Source organism: Pundamilia nyererei, unplaced genomic scaffold (genome assembly GCF_000239375.1).
Source record: "Pundamilia nyererei isolate P.nyererei 1_Seehausen unplaced genomic scaffold, PunNye1.0 scaffold00142, whole genome shotgun sequence".
NCBI lineage: Eukaryota > Metazoa > Chordata > Actinopteri > Cichliformes > Cichlidae > Pundamilia > Pundamilia nyererei.
In genome coordinates, this window is record NW_005187543.1 from 184,960 (window position 1) to 203,924 (window position 18,965).

The following is an 18,965-nucleotide window of genomic DNA, read 5'->3' on the forward strand; positions in this document are numbered from 1 at the left end:
CCTTTGTTGCATCCCATTTCTAATTAGGCGCTACCCTCAGGAGTTCATCCTGATCCTCTGCTCTCCATATAAATGTCTGTCTTGTTAGAGCTTCTCCAATTGCTTTTTTAATTCTCTATTCTTGAGAAAACAAGGGGTCTCTTCACAATGTCAGAGGAGATGATGATGTCATGATGATGTCATTGTGATGCTTTTGTGGCTTCTGTAAGGAGTGTAACTGGTTTTCACCAGTCTCATCTGTCTTTCTGTTGCAGCAGGTAAAAGCACAGAGCTGCAGAAAAAGCAGTCTTCACAGCATGCTCAACTCCAAGCTGGCTGGAGATGTGGTTCAGCTCAAGCAAAAGGCCCAGGTTAAAAAGAATCTCTCAGGGACAGGCTCGAGGGACAAGGAAATTTCACTCTGCAGCTCCAACCTTAAGCATGGACACAGAAGCCAGGGCACAAGCAAAGCAGACTCCAGGCGAGAGTCTGGGGGACAAAGCGATACAGGTAGATAGTGGCAATCATTGCACTGATTGTGCTTGTTCCTCCTGTTTTTAGTTTTACTGTGCAGAGTATTGTTGTTTTTTCCCCCTAATCAGCAGTTACCCTTAGAGTTAAGCAGTGATTTATTTCTTAAACTTTTTCAGCAGCCAGTGGGGACAGTGTCCACCAAGAGAGCTGGACCGGACTGGTGCGTTGTGCACGTAAAAAGGGATCGACCACCCTGAGCCAGCACAGAACAAAGGTTCACCGTGGCCAAAGGCACGAAGCAATGGAGGAGGAAGAAAGCTCGCCTGCAGAGAGCGACTCCTCTGATCAAGGTGGGACAGTAAATACTGAGCCTGGAGACGTAGTTAAGTCAAGTTAATGATTAAGGAGACAAACACTCTACTTTTAAGATTAGGATTAAAACTTTCTGTTTTGATGAAGCTGGTAGTTAGGGCTGAATCGGGTGACCCTGAAACATCCCTAAAACATAGGCTGCAGTAGACCCAGGTTGCTGGGCGCACTGAGCATTTCTTCTTCACTCATCTCTTTTTGCTCTCTCTGTGTTTATACACCACTGCTGCATTTAATCATTCATAATTATTCAACTCTGGCTCTTTCTCCCATAGTGTGTCTTTTGTCCTGTCTTTCTCTCACTGCTCGCTTCTCTTTGCTGTCACCCCCCAACCGGTTGCGGTGGATGGCTTCCCCTCCCTTAGGGTGGTTCTGCTAGAGAGTTCTTCCTGTTAAAAGGGAGCTTTTCCTTCCTACCGTCACCAAGTGCTTGCTCATGATTGTTGGGGTTTCTGTCTAACATCACAGGGTCTTTATCTACAATATAAAATGCCTTAAGGCACCGCCAATTGTGAATTTTTGCTATATAGATAAAATTGAATACCAAAATTGAAAGTTACCTTTAGATATCTAAATAGCTAGCTATGAAAATATGACAGGGATTTTTTGAAACATTTCTACAAATTTCTACAAATAAAATAAAAATGCATATCTGACAAGTACAGCTAATGTACTGAGTCTATGATCCAAAAGCGCCTTTAAATCTATATTGCCTTTTGCTAATTTCTAAAAAAAAAAAAAAAATTGAAAACCAATCCATTTTGATGGGCGAGTGAAGAAAGATTGGGATGTATGTCTTGGCAGAGATGTGCATTTACATTCAACAGCTCAGTGGTCAGCTCTGTTGGCTGGTCTGGGCTGGACACAGACACACAGCTATAGACACCTGGCTGTGAGAGTTTTGCACACCCCTGGAGACCTGCATACCAGGTCAAAGAGCCGCTGCAAAGAAAAAAACTGCAGTGACAAACATAAAAACTCCCTCATACTCTCCCTAGCACACACATTCGCAGTAGCATGTGGGTTCACACCAGGAAATACCACTGAAGCAAAGCAGTTCATATATCTTTCCTATGAACCGTTAAACTATTTACTTTAATGCTAATGAAGTGTCTGTGGATTGATTGGGAGTGAGTTAAAGAACTTTACTGGTTGGTAATGACGTGGGGAGATGGATTGGATAAGCTAAGTTTTTTTTTTCATGCCTTTACTGAATATATGTTTTATTGTTTCCTAAATCTGCTAGAAGATGAAGAAGAGGAAGGCAGTTGTGATACTGATGAAGTTCAAGATTACAAAGTCCAACCCTCTAGAGATGTCACTTTAAGCTCCTCCATGATTGGGCCTAGTCCATCGTCTGTTGTAAAACTGGAAGCCAACCAGAAAGCCTGGAACAAAAAACAAAGGCAGGAGCTTTATGGTAAGACTGCCCTTTGAAAATAATTGATAATTCAAGAAGCATCTGTTTTACATTTGTCCTCCTTTGTATTGTTAGCTCAGTCTAAATGTCCTTCTGTAATCAAACCATACAGGATCCCAGAGTCTGTCTGGTGCAGAGGGGGAAGTCAAAATCAGGAAGAAGTCCAACTCTAGGATGGGCATGACCACAGCAGTTAAAAATCGCCAAGACCACCAAGATCGGCAGCCTGAAGTAGCAAGAAAAACATGTGGGCCCAGGTCTAAGGAACCTCGGTGGGGCAGTCTTGGGACCAGAGGCAACCGCTACAGGAGGAGCATGGGACTAGCTACCTTTCCCACCACAAGTGAGAGGCTGAAGCGGGCAACCCGCAAGAGCACCATGTTGAGAGGAGCAATTAACAAGGTAAAAAAAAAGATTTCCAATCGAAATTTTGATCAACCAATTTTATTAAACCACATATACTGAAGATATGACACAACAAAACTGAAGTACAAACTTTGCATTTGCTATATCTTCATGTGCCCTTGCTGTGGCAATAATTCCTCTTCTCTCACTTTACCAGAGGAGAAGTTGCTGGCCAATTGGGGGCTCATCTTTGCAGGGCGAAGATGGAAGCAGGGGACAAAGGAGCAAAGACCAACAGGTACCAGCAGGCGAACAGCAAACAAACACAAGCTTTCAATTCTGGTCATATCTTAGGCTACGTTCACACTGCAGGTCTTAATGCTCAATTCCGATTTTTTGATCAAATCCGATTTTTTTGTCTGCTTGTTCACACTACAAATAAAATGTGGAGCGGTGCTTCAAAGGATAGTTGCAGATTTCTGTCAGAATCTGCAGATATTTCAGTACAAATAAAATGTTCACGTTTCTCCAACATTGTCTTCCCAACAGTTTCACTAACATCTACACTGGATGGCCAGGAAACGTTCGCGATGTCTTCTCCGGCGCTGATAATTGGCGTCTGTCTTGTGTCAGTGACATAAAAGACGGATTTAATGCGACATGACCGTTCAAACAGCAGTCGCTTTCTAAAACATCGGATATGTATCGGATTCAGTACCACATACGAAAGTGACCCAGATCGGATTTGAAGATATCGAATTTGTGCCGTTCACACTGTCATACCATGATGGGTCGCATAGGGTCAAAAAAATGGGATTAGATGCGCTTTTGCCTGCAGTGTGAACGTAGCCTTACTTTCCAACACATTATTGTGGAACTACTATACGCATTCAGCATGTTTTGCATAGCTCAGCCTCCTGCTGATTAAACTCTGCGGAGAAGACTATGTGTTATGAGGGAGGGAAAAAAACAAGTAAAATGAGTGCAGATAGGTAATGGTACAGGTTTTGTCCCCTGTGGTTAACTGCTAGTTTGAAAAGCATTATAAACAATATCTTATCACACTATCTCCACATTTATTATTTATTCATCTTCACAGTCATTTATGCTTCCTTTCATCCCTTCTGATATGTTCTGTATAGCCAAAGGGACGAGCAGTGAGTCGTTTGTTGGAGAGCTTCGCCGCTGATGAGGGTTTTCAGATGGATGGTAGCAGCTTCTCAGAGGAAGAGGAGCACAGCAGCCATTCGCGCAAAAACCCTGAAGGTCTGAGATAAAATTTTATATCTTTTAATAGTGTTTTAAGTAGCAGATAGAATGGTTACTTTCACCATTACAAATTTTAACCAGGATACATTGTTCGCTCTTTCTTATGCAGTTCCAAACTGTGTCCTGACCAAAGAGCTGTTAACCGATGGCCTGAAGGTGCTGATTTCCAAGGAGGATGAGCTTCTATATGCTGCCAGGGTCCACACTCTGGAGCTACCAGACATGTAAGTGAACTGTTTTTTTTTTTTTTAATATACACAACACTTTTTTTAATGTTAGTTTTAATTTAACTCAAGGATGTTAGCTTTCAAATTATATCCTAAAAACTTTAGTCTGACCTTTTGGTCAATGTTAACATGAAGTAAACTTTGTCAAAGTGGCATTTCTAAGCAGAAGCTGAGGTATGGCAAAAAAGGGCGTCTACAGAAGGTTATTATAGCTGTCAGAGCCATGTTGATAAGAAAAAGGATTTTTGCATGCTCGTCATAGAAGTTATCAATAATTTCATGCTTCTTACTTAACAAACGTCACATTATTCCATACTAGGCTCTGAGTATCAATACAGCTCCTCTGGTGCAGGCAGCAAAGAGATGCTATAACAACAGTAGAGTGGGAGTAACACATGACATGGGAGCCAGGCAAGCATAATACAAGCATCTGAAAATAGCTTCATCTTATTTCTCTCTGCTGTGCCTCCCTCTAGCTTTAGTGTTGTTATTGACGGTGAAAGAGGAAACCGCCCAAGAATCTATTCATTGGAGCAACTGCTACAAGAAGCTGTAAGTTCACCTTGTTGCACCTAAACACTCTTTGTTAAAAGAAAGCCATGTCTCATCTTTGGCCACGACAATATATTCTTTCTTTGTACTTTTTTCCACATTGCCTTCCAGCTTTTCTTTAGCCTCTTTTAGTCATTTCGCTTTCTCTCTTTCAACTTCCCTTGTTTCCTCTCAGGGGTCATTGAGAGCATCTAAACTTAAGTGAATATGAACAGATGGGCAGGATCTTTAGGTTTATGTGTGTGAGTATCTTTGAATGTCTGTTAAACTAAGCTCTTTGTGTGGGCTGGATAATCCCACCAAAACCAGGATCCATTCACGGTTTGGAGATTAAATAGGACATGATGCGTACATTACGTCCCCTTTGCTGCCAAAATAAGAGCTGTTTAAAGGCTGAAATTAACAAATACACTATATGTGTATGAAGACCTGTTGTGAAGCAAATGTTGGGTTACAGAGCTATTGTAATATTGCCATTTAATTTATTTAACCGCTTCAATACCTTGGCTGGTTCTTTACCTTCTCTGTATTCACAATAGCTTCATACTGTTTACTATAGTGGGACAGATTTGTTCATGCAGGTCTCTTTGCACTAATAACAACTGGGTCACTCAAAGCAGAGCTGTCGTACCCACATCTCCTGAAACTGACTTCATTATTGCCAAACAGGGCACAGGACATTATGCTTGCTCAAAACGAATATTCCTAAGACGAGGAGAGCTGAAAAGTAGAGCAGAGTTTAACTGGCACGATTGTGGTTTGCAGCTGTTAAGAGGCCACTGTAACTTTGCAGTGACTTCATCCTAAATGCTGTTGTGCTCATAGCTCACTTAAAATTCTTTTAGAAATTAAACGATAAAGTTGTGGGTGTTTTTTAAACTTTGCATGTAACCAAAACTTCCTCATGGTTATGGATACATGCAGCATGCATACATTTTCACCTCAAGTGTCCTTAAAGAAAATGTGACCTTACATTACAAAAACTAGTGGATGCTCATGCTTCAGTACTGTCGGGCCTGTTTATGCACTTGGCTAGAAAATTTTAAATGACATAATGCTTTTTATAAAGCTGTTCTAGGTGAATGGATGCAAGAAAAGAGGGTAATTTTAACTCATTGCTATGTGGTTGCTAGGTAACGTGATGACATTATTGTATATAATGTATCATTCAGCTATTGCGGATATAAATGAGATGTTGCTGTTGTGAAATTAAAACGATAAGATGCTTTCAAAAGGTCTTATAGGTCATTTTCACTTGCTGCTAGCTGGTTGCTAGGCAACATGATGTCATCATAATATCTAGTATAAATAAGAGTCTTCACTCGTGAGCCAAGTTTGGCTGGTGTAACTCTGATTGTGTAGAAGGAGTTGGAGGACAAAGAAACGAACGCAGAGAGATTGTGTGTATTATATTTGGTGTATTTCATGAATTTTTTCTGAAAAACTTTTTCATATTTAGTTATTACGTTTTTTTTAACAATAAACCACTTTTAAATGTTTCTAAATGTACTATAGAAATAAAATGTACTTACTAGCTTTAGTAAGATGACTTTATATATTTATTTACATTATTTATTCATTTATTTTTTTCTTTTTTAAAGTTCAAACTTCACACCAAAATCACTGATTTTATACTTAGATTGGTGAGTGGTGTAGGTGACCAGTTTTTTTTATACATATATATGTATCTGCATTCTCTTTAATATAATGGAACTACAACATAAATTGCCTTGTGGCTCTTAATAAACAAAACTAAATACATAAATACATTCATTATAAAATGAAAAAAAAAAAACCCAAACAGTAGCTATATCTATCTAGAAATCATGACCTAAAATGCTCACAAACAGGTCTCTGATTTTTTTTATGTCTATGTCAGCCAAACAAGGTGTCCAGCTAACCCACACTGCTGTTCCTTTCATTCATAATTATATATCACATGTTCATATGGTCTCAAAGACAATAATAAAAATAAATCTTACTTTTTAAATGTTCTTTGTATAGTGTAACGCCCTTGCTTTTTTATTCAGGTATAAATGCAGACATAGTCATACAAGAACACAATGTTATTTCAATTATCCTCAAGATGATCTTGCATGCCCATTAGTACACATTAGCCTACTCTCTACCTTAACACTTACCTCCTCTCATCAATGTCAACTTGTTAACGTGATCAGTTTAGCTTTTTCGTTTCCTTCTTTAACTTTCGTCTCTATTTCCCGCTCGTAGTGTCATTTTCTAACTTTCCTGGCAGTTTTATACCAAGTAGTTCTGGCAACACTGCTCTTATCTAAACACTCATCACATAGCAGCTGGTTCTAATTATGCCATACTTCCACTTTGGTGTCTTTAGATTAGTCCAAGAGCCATTCATTTGACTCTGACAGCAGTACCCTGATACCCCCCCCCCCCCAACCCCTGACACGCATACACACACAAGCACAAGCACACACACGTTCACATCTACACCTCATCAGTCAAAGGGTCCCTTGCCATAGCAACAGTAAATGAAAGCAACCTGAAAGAGCCCCCAGTGAGTGGCGGATGCTGGGGCTGCCTGCATTGTTGGAGGGAGGATCTGGCAACCTGCAATCACAAGCCCTCTATTCAGGCCCTCTTTAGTATTACTCAGCAAGTCAGGATTTACTGCATCATGGCTTCCGTTCTTTTCAGCCCTGACTGGCACATTGGCATGAGATAAGTGCCGCTTGGAAACGTGGCACAGTGGCTGCCCAAGCACAATGCTCCATTGCTCTCACACTGTTTGTATGTGTGTGTCAGTGTGTGTATGCAAGCATGTCTGTGTGTGTATTGTGTGGAACCTGTAATGAATCTTAATTATGTTTTGGTCTGACTCCAGGTCCTGGATATACGTCCAGAGTCGGAGGCTATGCTCGCTGAAGGAACCAGAGTGTGCGCTTATTGGAGTGAGCGCTCCCGCTGCTTATACCCAGGCTATGTTCGCCGAGGTGAGGCATCAGTTACAAAGAAAACTGTATATGCATATCGTCCGCTTTTATCACAGCTGATAGAGTGAATTTTTACCACTTGCAGGTGGTTCATCTGATGAGAGGAAGCAAGGCGGGGTGATGGTAGAGTTTGATGATGGGGATCGAGGGAAGATTTCACTCCCCAACATCCGCCTCCTGCCTCCAGGATACCAAATTCACTGTGGGTGCCTCCTCTTGGAGTAACATGGAATTAGACCCTTTTTTGTTGGGGTGTGTGGCATACTGTGTTAACTAAATGCTGATAATGTTCTACTTTAGGTGGAGAGCCATCTCCTTCCCTATTGGTTCCCAGTGGTTCAGCAGCCAAGAGAACCTCCAGTCTGGAGCAGGCACCAATCAGTGAGAGACCTTCAGACAGACTGAGCACTATTAACACTGTAAACACCACCCAGAGTCTGACCGTTATTAAAAGAAGACCAGGTGAGAGTTAACCCCTGAAACCATGTTTACCTCCAGTGTTACATGAGCTGTTAGGTTAGTTTTATAAATGACTTTATAAAGACTTTTATAATCCTCTAAACAAAGGTACAACAAACAAAATGATAATTAACAGTTCAAAATAATATAATCATTTTAGACAATCATCATTATGGAAAAGCTAAAAGCAAATTTTAGATAACCTATAGTATTAGCTATACTAAAATAAAGAAGATCCAAAATTTTCATTTTGATATTTAATTTGTGCTATAATTTCAAAACGTATTGATTCATATGCACAACGAAAACAAAAAAAGAACAATTTTTTAAAATTTATCTGTATTTTATATGAATTTATAAGTTGACGATTTGAGAAAGAATTACTGTAGTTTTAGTAACACTGCAAATAGATACATACTCAGGCTAAAGATCGAAAAGTTGCCAGCAACACAAAGTTTCACCCACTGACCGGTCGCACCCCTAGGTATGGAAGCCCGTTTCCGCCACAAAAAAAAAAAAAAAAGCTAGTATCCATAACTCGAAATTTCGAGTTATTATCTCGAAATTTCGAGAAATATAACTCGAAATTTCAAGTTACTTTTCTCAAAATTTCGAGTTAGCTCTGCCAATCAAAAATATACGTGAATGAGGTCGCTTTCTTGTTACCCGGAAGCATATGGCGCAGGACCGCGCACTCAAAAACGGATCCCAACAAATTAAAGTATGTTTGCTGATAGTAACACCATGTGATTCAGCTAATAACACAGGGATTTCATCATTTGTGAAGCAAGGCTGAAAACACTCAGCAATCTGTGCATTCACGACTGGATGTAATACCGGTAGCTTAGCTGTAGCATTTGTAGCTGAGGGCTTCAGCTTCCGGGTAACATGGAAATGACGTCATTCACGTAGATTACTGATTGGCAGCGCTAACTCGAAATTTCGAGTTGCTTTTCTCAAAATTTTGAGTTAATATATCGAAATTTCGAGAAAGTAACTCGAAATTTCGAGAAAATAACTCGAAATTTTGAGTTATGGATCCTTTTTTTTTTTTTTTAGTGGCGGAAACGGGCTTCCATACCTAGGCGTGAGTGGCCCATGCTGAGGTTTTTCCATCGTAGCCAAAAGGTTTGCTGGACAAGGATTTGGGCAAAACAGTGCACCGTTTATTTGCAGTTTATTATCAGAAACTGTTCAATAAACAACATTTTCTTCCGACATAGTTTTAAGAAATATTTGCAGACAGTGAAGTTAACATAACAAATATTGGATGGTGGAGGTTCTTCACTGCGTCATTGCTTGGCTATATTTCTGCACAGCTGGGATTCTTAGTCTGCGTCTTCGCTCTGCTTTTGTCGTGTTCCATTGCATGTCTATATTTATCCATCAGTCATGACGACAGCCTGCATATCAAAATGTGTGCAAACAATATGTGCTGCTAGGCAACCAGGCATGCTTCGATTCTATGGAGGTCAAAATGGCCTCTTTGGCGATTCTAGGTATAATTATTTTTTCTTTTTTGTCTCTCATCAAACCCCAGAATTCACTATGTAATAATGAAATTTATTTTAGGAAAAGTCATGAAATAAGAGATAATGGGGTTTTATTTTAAGCGAGGAGTCTAAATGAACCCTTTGGCAATTCTAATGTTAAAGATGAAGACATGTCTTATCTCATAACAAAACATTGTTGATTTTAACAAGAAATTTAGGAGTTCTTGACAATAATTCTATAAATAGACTGCAATGCGATCTAATACAACAGCCTTGACAAAAATACTTTGTAAAGTGTTTATTTTTCAGCTTTGGTTCACTGTTAGAACAGCTTATTGTTGTGTTTATATATAGTTATTTTCAGTATCATTCTAGACATATTTTATTGAAAGGTGTTTCCACTGTATGAAAGGTATATCTAATATATATACACGGGTGTGTACAAATACACACCCGTGTTTGCTCATTTGTGATTTATTGTTAAAGCATATTATGTTTTTTTCATTCTAGGGAGACCAAAGGGTTCTGGGAAAAAACAAAAGCAGCAGCAAATTGAGAATGCCAATAAAAATCCTTCGCCTTTCCTGGGCTGGAGCTCATTGACCAACACCAGAAAGAGGACGTCTGATAATCTCTTTCAGTTCAACGGTGCACCCAAGAGGACCTTGAAAGGAAAGGAGGATGACCTGTTCTCTATGACTCATTCCCAGTCACAGGCTTCCGTCCCAACCAAAGGCCTTTTCAGCAGCAGCTCGTTTGAGGTGGATTCCTTTAGAAGCATTGCAAATGGTTACTCTTCCTTCTGTACCCAGTCTACAGGACCAGGTTCGGCTTTATCTTTGGGTTCCAGAAGTGGGCTGTATGGTGAAAAGCGCAAACAAGATGAACAGGTTATGCCAAGGAGCAAAAGGTCTGGACAAGAGTTCCTCATCAAGTTGGATCATGAAGGAGTGACATCCCCCAAGACAAAGAACAGCAAGGCTCTGCTGCTGCGAGGGGCATCTTCCAGTGTAAGTGGCTTACCCAGGACAGAAGCATACTCTCATCCAGTCCTGCTGGTAAAGGATAACAAGAAGGGAGCCTCCAGAGTAGAACTTCTTCTAAAAGGGACCACACCTCAAAGAAAGCCCTCTACTTCTATGCGTCTCGGGGAATATGGTGACTTGGGCTTCAGCTCTCACAGAGACTGTCACAGCTCCTACTCTGATCTAGATGATGAAGAGGAAGAAGAAGAGGAAGAGAGGAGGGCTGCACTGGCTGCAGCCTCAGGAGGACTAAGGACTGCTGGTCGCTTCCTTTCTCGTCTCTCGGTCTCCTCCTCTTCTTCAGGTTCTTCAAGCTCCTCCTCTTCAGGCTCTCTTTCAAGTTCCAGCCTCTGTTCCTCTGAAAATGATTCCTCGTACAGCTCAGAGGATGAGGATAGTTCAACACTGATGCTGCAGAGTTGTCTTTCCTCCCATCGGGGGCTCCTACAACCATCAGAACCCTCTACATCTTCAAGGCCTCGCCAGCATGCCTTTGTGGCCAAAGCTATGGCTGTTTCCAGTGCCAAAGGTGCCACCCTTAACCAGGTCTCTCACAGCAAGTCCTTGAAGAGGAAAGAATGTGCAGGCTCCCTATCTAAACCAACTAAGGATTTTGTCAAGAAACCTAGGATGCTTCCAGATGAGGCTACATTTATTCCAAGGCCCAAGATGTCCGCATTCCTTTCAGGAAGACAAATGTGGAGGTGGTCAGGAAGCCCTACACAGGTGAGAATAGGCTATCAATCGGTTTAGGTTTTCTCTTGCAATATTAGCTCAAATAGTTTACAATACGTGCCCCTTGAGGTCAACAAACATCAGTAATAATCGTCATTATCAAAGAGGATTGGTCAAAGTGTCTGGTTTTTCACAGAGGCGAGGACTTAAGGGCAAGGCCAAGAAGCTTTTCTATAAGGCCATTGTGCGAGGCAGAGAAACGGTGAAAGTGGGAGATTGTGCTGTGTTCCTCTCAGCTGGACGACCTAACCTCCCATATGTGGGTCAAATTGAGAACTTCTGGGAATCATGGACTTCTAGAATGGTAGTCAAAGTCAAATGGTTCTACCACCCTGAAGAGACAAAGCTAGGGAAAAGGCATCGAGATGGCAAGGTAAGCTGGGTTGTTATACGGGATACAGTGCAGACAAATATGCAAAAAAATGAAGAAGCAGGCAAATACATTTCATAACACTGTTTTCGTAGCTATATTTGTAACGTTTTGCTTTGTGAATATCCTGTAACTAATCCCTTGTTTCTGTCCAGCATGCCCTTTATCAGTCGTGCCACGAGGATGAGAATGATGTCCAGACAATCTCTCACAAGTGCCAGGTGGTGAGCAGAGAGGAGTATGAGTGTCTGACTCGCAATCAGAAGCCGAACAGTACCTCTCCAGATCTGTACTACCTGGCTGGGACGTACGATCCGACCACTGGTCAGTTGGTCACTGCTGAAGGTGTTTCCATCATGTGCTGATCCACTAAGGGGACACACTACTGAAGAACTTCTTCGGAGGAAGAATATAACGTCATGATTTCTCCTATTCAACCATTCAGTCCGGCAGAATGGCTAATGTTATTTGGGTTTGCCTCCAGGACCCACAGACAAGATGTCAGCACCAAAACTGGACTGACTGACATTACACACTGGAGTCTGTTGGTGTCTAACATTTGTGAGGCCGTGAGCATAGCTGGTTGATCCAGTCATTAAGAATAGCAGAAAGTCTGTGTCTTTCTGAGCATAGCAAAATTCAATAAGTGACATTTCAACCATCTAACTAATCTCTTTTAAAAAGGTCCTTTGACAGCTTCACAACTCCTTTTTAAAAACTCACGCTTCCAGCTCCTATCAAAAGGAGAGCTGAAATTGTAGTTGACTGTAAAAAATAACATTAGGCTCAAGAGTCAATGTGGACCAATTCTTTAAAAGGTAGCCTTACCTGAGGGAATGGAAACAAAAGTGAGGCACGGGGCTCGACCCAAGCCTCTTCATTCCAGGGAAGTTGAAAACATGTAAAGGATGTAAAGTTGATGTCTGTAAATATTTTTAAATGTTCCTAATGAAGCCATACACTTCAGTACCTCTCACCTGTCTTAACTGTTCAGGTGTATATTGTATAGTTCAATTATTGTATTGTTGTCTGTTGTCTATATGTACATAAAAGCTATTTTATATAGGAGTTTATTATGTATATATGAAATGTATCTTTCCATGTTTGCAATTGATTTATTTTTATATATGTGTAGAATACATTACATTGTGTGTGCTTTTTCTTTTTTCGTTTGCTGCAGGAAGTTAAGGTGGAAGATGTTAGTGTTGCACTGCATATGCCCTGCTGAGAGAGACTGAGACAGAGCACAGACAAAGACAGAAGGATTTAGTCTACAACAGGACAAGACTCCCTTTCTAAGAGAAAGGTGTCATTCTGTTTAAAAAGAAAAAAAAAAACCCCACATAGGTCAAGTGGCTTTTTGCGTAATTGTCTGTTCCTTCACATTTTTGTTTGGCTATTTTTTATTTATTTACCTCTCTGATGGTCATCATCACAAAGTCAGATCAGACTTAACCGCAGCCACGGGTCGAAAGTGATTAAGATGTGATACGAGCGTACCGTTACGGCGCGACGTTTGTGTGCGATGAGTGTCCCGACAATATAATCGTGTCCACACAAATCAATGTTACACAATACTGGATCTTCTAATGAAAATGTGTTAAATGTGCAATGCACTCATCAGTGCATAGTTTAGCATAATATGGCCTACAAAATACCAAAGTGTCTTTAATATCTTAATTTCCTTTATTTAAAAAACAAGCACCTGTACTGAACACAGAAATCACTGGTAACTTATAGAATAATTGTCCTCCACTATGTGAAAATTTACTGGCTTTGCATTGTGACAATGGTTTCTTGCACACGTACCTGCAGTTTTGGTTAGTACATAAATATGTACCAAAATGCCACCTGGAGGTGTGACTGTGAAGGTCAAGGTACTGATAAGGAAAGAAGATGAGTACTGACAATTTGTTGAAATGAGTCCATTTTTAGTTTCATTAGCCGTCTGTGTCTATTTTGTACAGAACACATACATCCTTGATGCTAACTGTGAAGGACAATCAGATTCACAAAGCAATGGACATAGAGCAGGTTTACTCGATCTGGAAATTACTTATGTTATTTAATTTGTGCCAAGTACATTTTCTCTATTTTTGTCTTGTTTGATATGCAATCCTGAGTATTTTTTTGCTCACAAAGTTTTATTTTGTTTGCCAACATTTTATTTATTGTCAATGTTGCTGTTCATGCCAAGAGCGCTTTATGAGAATGTGACATTGTTTTTTTTTTTCTTGGTGTGATGTCGCATTTGCATTTCTTAAATAAAACTGGTCTTATAGAGGCCATTTAGTGAAAAAAAAGATTAAAAAATAAAGCAACACTGGATTCTTCTCATCCAAAAACCTCTGTGATTTAATTCTGTTATTTTGACTGTTTCCCACTCATCTTACTGTTCATTTCCTATTACCAAACATTATATCATTATATGGACAAAAGCATTGCCCACACCTCTTAATTTTTAAATTTCACTGTTTTCAATCAAGCAAAAAAAAAAAAAAGTCAAGCAACTGGCCACACAGTCTGCTTTTATCTGTAATAGGATTCCACTGTTGTAACAGGTCAGTTTGTGAAATTTCTTGCCCCTAGATATTTCCAAATCTCTGATTGCATTAACATCAGCACGAAAACTGTGCTCCCAGAGCTTCGGGGCATGAGCTCCCATGGCTGAGCGGCTCCTGTGGGTGTAATGTGTCGGTGGCCCAGTACTTTTGTCCATATAGAGTATGTTTAACCCTGTTCTTTTTTTAATATACAGTATATTAGTTAATTTTGTGAAGCAAAAATAAACACTGATTTTATTTCATTTAAGCAGAAAGTTAGAAAACTGCACTCTCTATGCGTGCACACTATAAATCTGTGATTCTTTAACAAATGTATTAAACCACCAGTCATAAAAACAAGAAAGGATTAAAAAAATCTGTCAAAAAATGGTTAAAAAACAAATTTATATAGTTATTTATTAGGCATTTTATTAGGCAAATAATAACCAAATTCATGTTTTTATACCCAAATTTGAGCCGGCACACTGGACTTCTCTAACAAGTCAGAAATTCATTAATCAAGGATAACACTCAGTCACTAAAGCTACCTTTTTCTGTTCATGAATGCAAGTACATTACCTGTGATTTGTCATCTTTATTTAAAAAAAAATGTTTTAAAACATAACATGCTTTTTTTTAAAACAGTAAATTTGAAAATTCACAGAAAACAGCAATAATATTTTATCATTAAAAATATAATTTTGATTAAAGAGATGGTGAAGTAACAGTCATTACAGAAACATAAAAATGTCTCTGGTAATTACCAATACTGTTAATTTAGGGCAGCTGTCACACAAACCTTACACTGGGTGGTGGTCTAATAAATTTATCAAGCACTGAATATCAGCAAGACAGAGTGATATAATTCTAGAAAAATGATTATGGTCTTCTGAGTGTGTCAAATGGACACAAAATTGAAGGCAGAAAAAGAAATAATAAAAAAATAAGGCTTTTAATGCAAATGGAGTAACTAGTTCAGGCAAAGCACAGCACACTCTGTATCGTTTGAACTTAACAGTCACCAAAACAGAAATTCGTGAAGTCGGCACACTATCGTCACGGCAAGCTCGTGCTTGCTGCACATTACACTCTTTACTTTTTACTCAACTCACATGACTTATTTCTACTTATCTACCTTCTAATTACAAATTCCCCAGCCTCCACCACTTCTAGATGTTGGAGGGACCTCTTGTCATGTTGCACATTATGTATATCACATGCACCATTTACATGTCTGTGTTGGCTCTTTTCTTTATACCCCTTAGGGAGCTTTAACATGCTCCCCTTAGAATACTGAGGCTACTTGGATTCATTTGCAAAGCACCATCAAGCACAAAGCCCCCTTTTCTGCCAAATTCTTTTATTTGTTCCAATAAATCCTTTGATGTAAGTGTCTCTGGCTGAACTAAGTTTATGTGAGCTTTGTGTTCCTTAGTAAATAGAGACAGATCTGTCACAGCATCAAATAAAGCCTAGTGGGTTTAGCTGCCAAGCTCTGTAAATATGATGTTGACTGATTCAGAGATAGATGTGAATTTGAATTTCTGTGATTCAAGATAGAGTATATTTGTCTATTTTCTTTTAAAAATGAAACGGTTCTTTGACGGTGTGTGTTTGGTGGGGGTGGTGGACAGGCATATGATCACCCCGAAAGGTGAACAAAACTACAATTTTCTCCACCCTCCTCCCAAAAGATCCAAGTCTAGAGGGCTAATCACATCAAAATGTCTGAATGTGTAAATTCAATGTGTAAGTCCTGTGATGTTTATATATAATTCAGTGATATAGATTCTCAAAATAAGAGAAATAACAGAAATGTACAACTGATATTCATATTTGGTTATTTTTTTAATCAAAATAAAGGGATTTCTTCAAACATTTTTCCATATAGGACATGTCAAATAAAGGATATAAGTAAAGAAGAGTGCTCTCTAGTGGAACACAAAGCACGCTGCATATAAAATAAGTTTAAAAATACTTTTTTCTTCACAAGATTTAATCTCAAAACACAGTCTAGTATCATGAATTTTAAATAGAGCATGAAATGCCTGCAGCAATATAAACCCATGCTCATTCAGTGCCTGAAGCAGCAGGTACATTCCTCTGTACACCCACACGATCCGTAACCTACAGCATCTGTCCATTTGCATATATGCATAGCGGCTTTGACAAAGCCAATTTCTGTAACCTGAAACCCGGGAAACAACTACTGACGAGGCCTGAAGGAGACACAATATGGGTCAGTGACCTTTCTCTGCAGGCCCAGGGGTCTTTTTGTCCTGCATGGAGCCTGGGCGCCGCAACCCCGCCCCCTAATGCCCAGGCAGGGACTAATGGGTACATCAGTCATCTCCAACAGCGTCCCAGTGAACACAAACAGTTCTATTTACCACCACAACCTTTTGTGTTGACTATGGCCACTGCCCCGTGTCCAAGCCGTTGCCTTTCCTGCGTCAGCAGGACTCAACTGAAGCAGAGGGTTAAGAGTGGGTGTGCGCACATGTTAAGGTCATTATTATGTTTTGAGATAGTTTTGCTTCATTACTTCTTAGTACACATAAGACTCATTAGAGATCTAATAGGATAATTTGGGGTTTAATTAAAATACTTTTGACAAATTATACTCTCTGAATTAAGCCAACTAAACAACTTGTTTCTATGAGGAAGATAAATAGCACTAAAACACTTTGGTACATCGGACCGCATTCCTCAAAGACTGCCTCAACTCTTCAGCTGCACCCCAACCTAAGTGTGAGATCTCACTCAGACTGGTCTGCCTGCCTTACATTTCAGTGCCTGTCTGGTTCAGCTTGGTGAGCATCCAGACCATGTTGCTCAGTGTCAACAGGAGGAATGCTTTCCTGCACAAATATCTACACCTCATAAATGTCTCGCCTTCTGCTTGACCCTGTCTGGCCTCTGACTGTGACGAGGTTGAACAGGGGACAAACAGCCTGGTCTTCTGTGCGCGCATGCGAGAGAAGGGTTGAGGTGAGGTCTCGGGTCTTAACGAGGTGCTGGGAGAAGAGAGCAGGGCAAACAGATCACTCGGGCTCTAACTGCTTATTTTTAAACGACACCCTGATCATTCTTCTAGAGCAAATCGGTTATGGAGCAGCTAAAGCCATCGTGGAAAAACCTCGACCATATTGTACTGGGGAATTACCATAAATTACATTCGTCAATGGTGAGAAGCAAAAGTCCAGCCACAGTGTGAGAAATAAAAAACATATTTGATATCAAATGACTCATGTTGCAGGGTGCCGGATATATAAAAATGTAAATGCTCAATAAAATGAGTGTTTTGGTGTCTAATCGCAAAGAAACTGTTAATATGTTAGCAGATAAAGTTTAAATATCAGTGGGGATCTGAATGCTTTTAGCAAATGCCCATAGTTCTTCAAAGGGATATGCTGGAATAAAGATATTAGCATATACAGACGAGTGACAAACTAAAGAAAAGAACAGTAAAAAGTTTCCAAATAAGCGACTACGTCACTATGTGCTATCACAACACCTTCAGAGCACCTTAGCATTGATTATAAAAGTCTTTTATAAAAGTCTAAAGGAGGGAAGAACCCCATTTCTTCTAAAGCTTTCCCCTCAGTTGTTGTTCAGTAATTGCATGTGAAGGCCAAAGAACGTGATTCATATAATTTCAAAATCCATCAAACCACTCAGTGACCTCTCTGTCCCTACACGTGGGGAATTTGTCATCCTTGAAAAGACTCCCTCCCACGAGCAGAAAAATATTTCATCATGGGATAAAGGTGATCACAAAGAACACCTTTGTATTGATTTCCTTTCATCTAAAAAAGGGGCAAATGGACTCAATCCAGGTCATGCAACCATGCAAACTGCAAGTAGATATCCTGGAGGAGATCCAGGGGCTCTTCCTGGAAGGGTCAAGAGTTCAGAGTTTTTCCTTTATTTTGTCACCTGTCTGTATGCCAACATGCAGTAAACTCACTAGCTGTGCTGTGTATTGCCTCCTGTGGCTCAGTTCCAGCCTCGCCGCCCCTAATCCATTTCTCTGTTGCTCATTATTAGTGGCTTGTAAAGATTCTGTATCAGCTATGCTAAAAGAGCTTTTCACAGTATTACATGGGATTACTGTGTCTCCTCACCAAATATGTTGTGTACAAACTCTGCTGTAATATTACCAACATGTTTACATGGTAGAGACAAAATAACTGCTTGACTCATTCCCAGGGTCTCCCCCTCTTTTCGTTTCTGATTTGGGCTGTGTTTTATCTCACATTCATCTCTCTCTTCCTTTTCTTTTCTTCTGCAGCATACGTTTGCGTGTTCATAACGAAGTGAACGATGGTAATGAAAAGAGAACAAATCTCAGGAAAAGGGGGATTTGTATAAGTATATGATGGCTGTCTCACGGGGTTAAGAAAAAAAAGCAAATGCTTAACTACATGGTACGAAACACCATCATGTGTTTCAAACTGCTCAATCATAGTGCAGTTACCCAGCGTGGCAGCAATTGTTGCGGATTTTAAATGTGTGTCTGAATCTAAAATACCAAATCTTTTTCTGACTCTGTTTTTTTGCACATGACCGAGCTATGAAAAAAAGATGTAAAAAAATATGTCAGTAATTCTGCTTTCGGCTGAGCTCCCCTGCATAGTCACAGGAACTACAACAGTGGTCACTTGTCACCCCTAAGTCAACCTCCGCACCAGAATCAGCTCTCTCACATGTATAGATTGCCTTAGAGTGTCCCT

The 18,965-nt window shown here is 39.9% G+C and overlaps 1 protein-coding gene across 6 annotated transcripts in view; it reads left to right on the top strand.

Moving 5' to 3' along the window:
- The window catches only part of bahcc1a (BAH domain and coiled-coil containing 1a), a 62,629-nt gene extending 48,678 nt beyond the window's left edge, over positions 1–13,951 (top strand). For 4 of the 6 annotated variants that reach the window (XM_005744308.1, XM_013913650.1, XM_013913653.1 and 1 more), the window contains 14 exons: positions 255–489; positions 630–803; positions 2,069–2,242; positions 2,355–2,644; positions 2,805–2,885; positions 3,730–3,853; positions 3,966–4,080; positions 4,560–4,635; positions 7,496–7,604; positions 7,690–7,806; positions 7,905–8,066; positions 10,067–11,307; positions 11,453–11,689; positions 11,842–13,951. In XM_005744308.1, coding sequence (XP_005744365.1) covers positions 255–489; positions 630–803; positions 2,069–2,242; positions 2,355–2,644; positions 2,805–2,885; positions 3,730–3,853; positions 3,966–4,080; positions 4,560–4,635; positions 7,496–7,604; positions 7,690–7,806; positions 7,905–8,066; positions 10,067–11,307; positions 11,453–11,689; positions 11,842–12,051 — 3,345 coding nt within the window. In that variant the 3' untranslated portion in view covers positions 12,052–13,951. The remainder of the gene's footprint in view (positions 1–254; positions 490–629; positions 804–2,068; positions 2,243–2,354; positions 2,645–2,804; positions 2,886–3,729; positions 3,854–3,965; positions 4,081–4,559; positions 4,636–7,495; positions 7,605–7,689; positions 7,807–7,904; positions 8,067–10,066; positions 11,308–11,452; positions 11,690–11,841) is intronic. The other 2 variants (XM_013913652.1, XM_013913651.1) reach the window with 2 other exon arrangements.
- Positions 13,952–18,965: the final 5,014 nt, after the last annotated feature.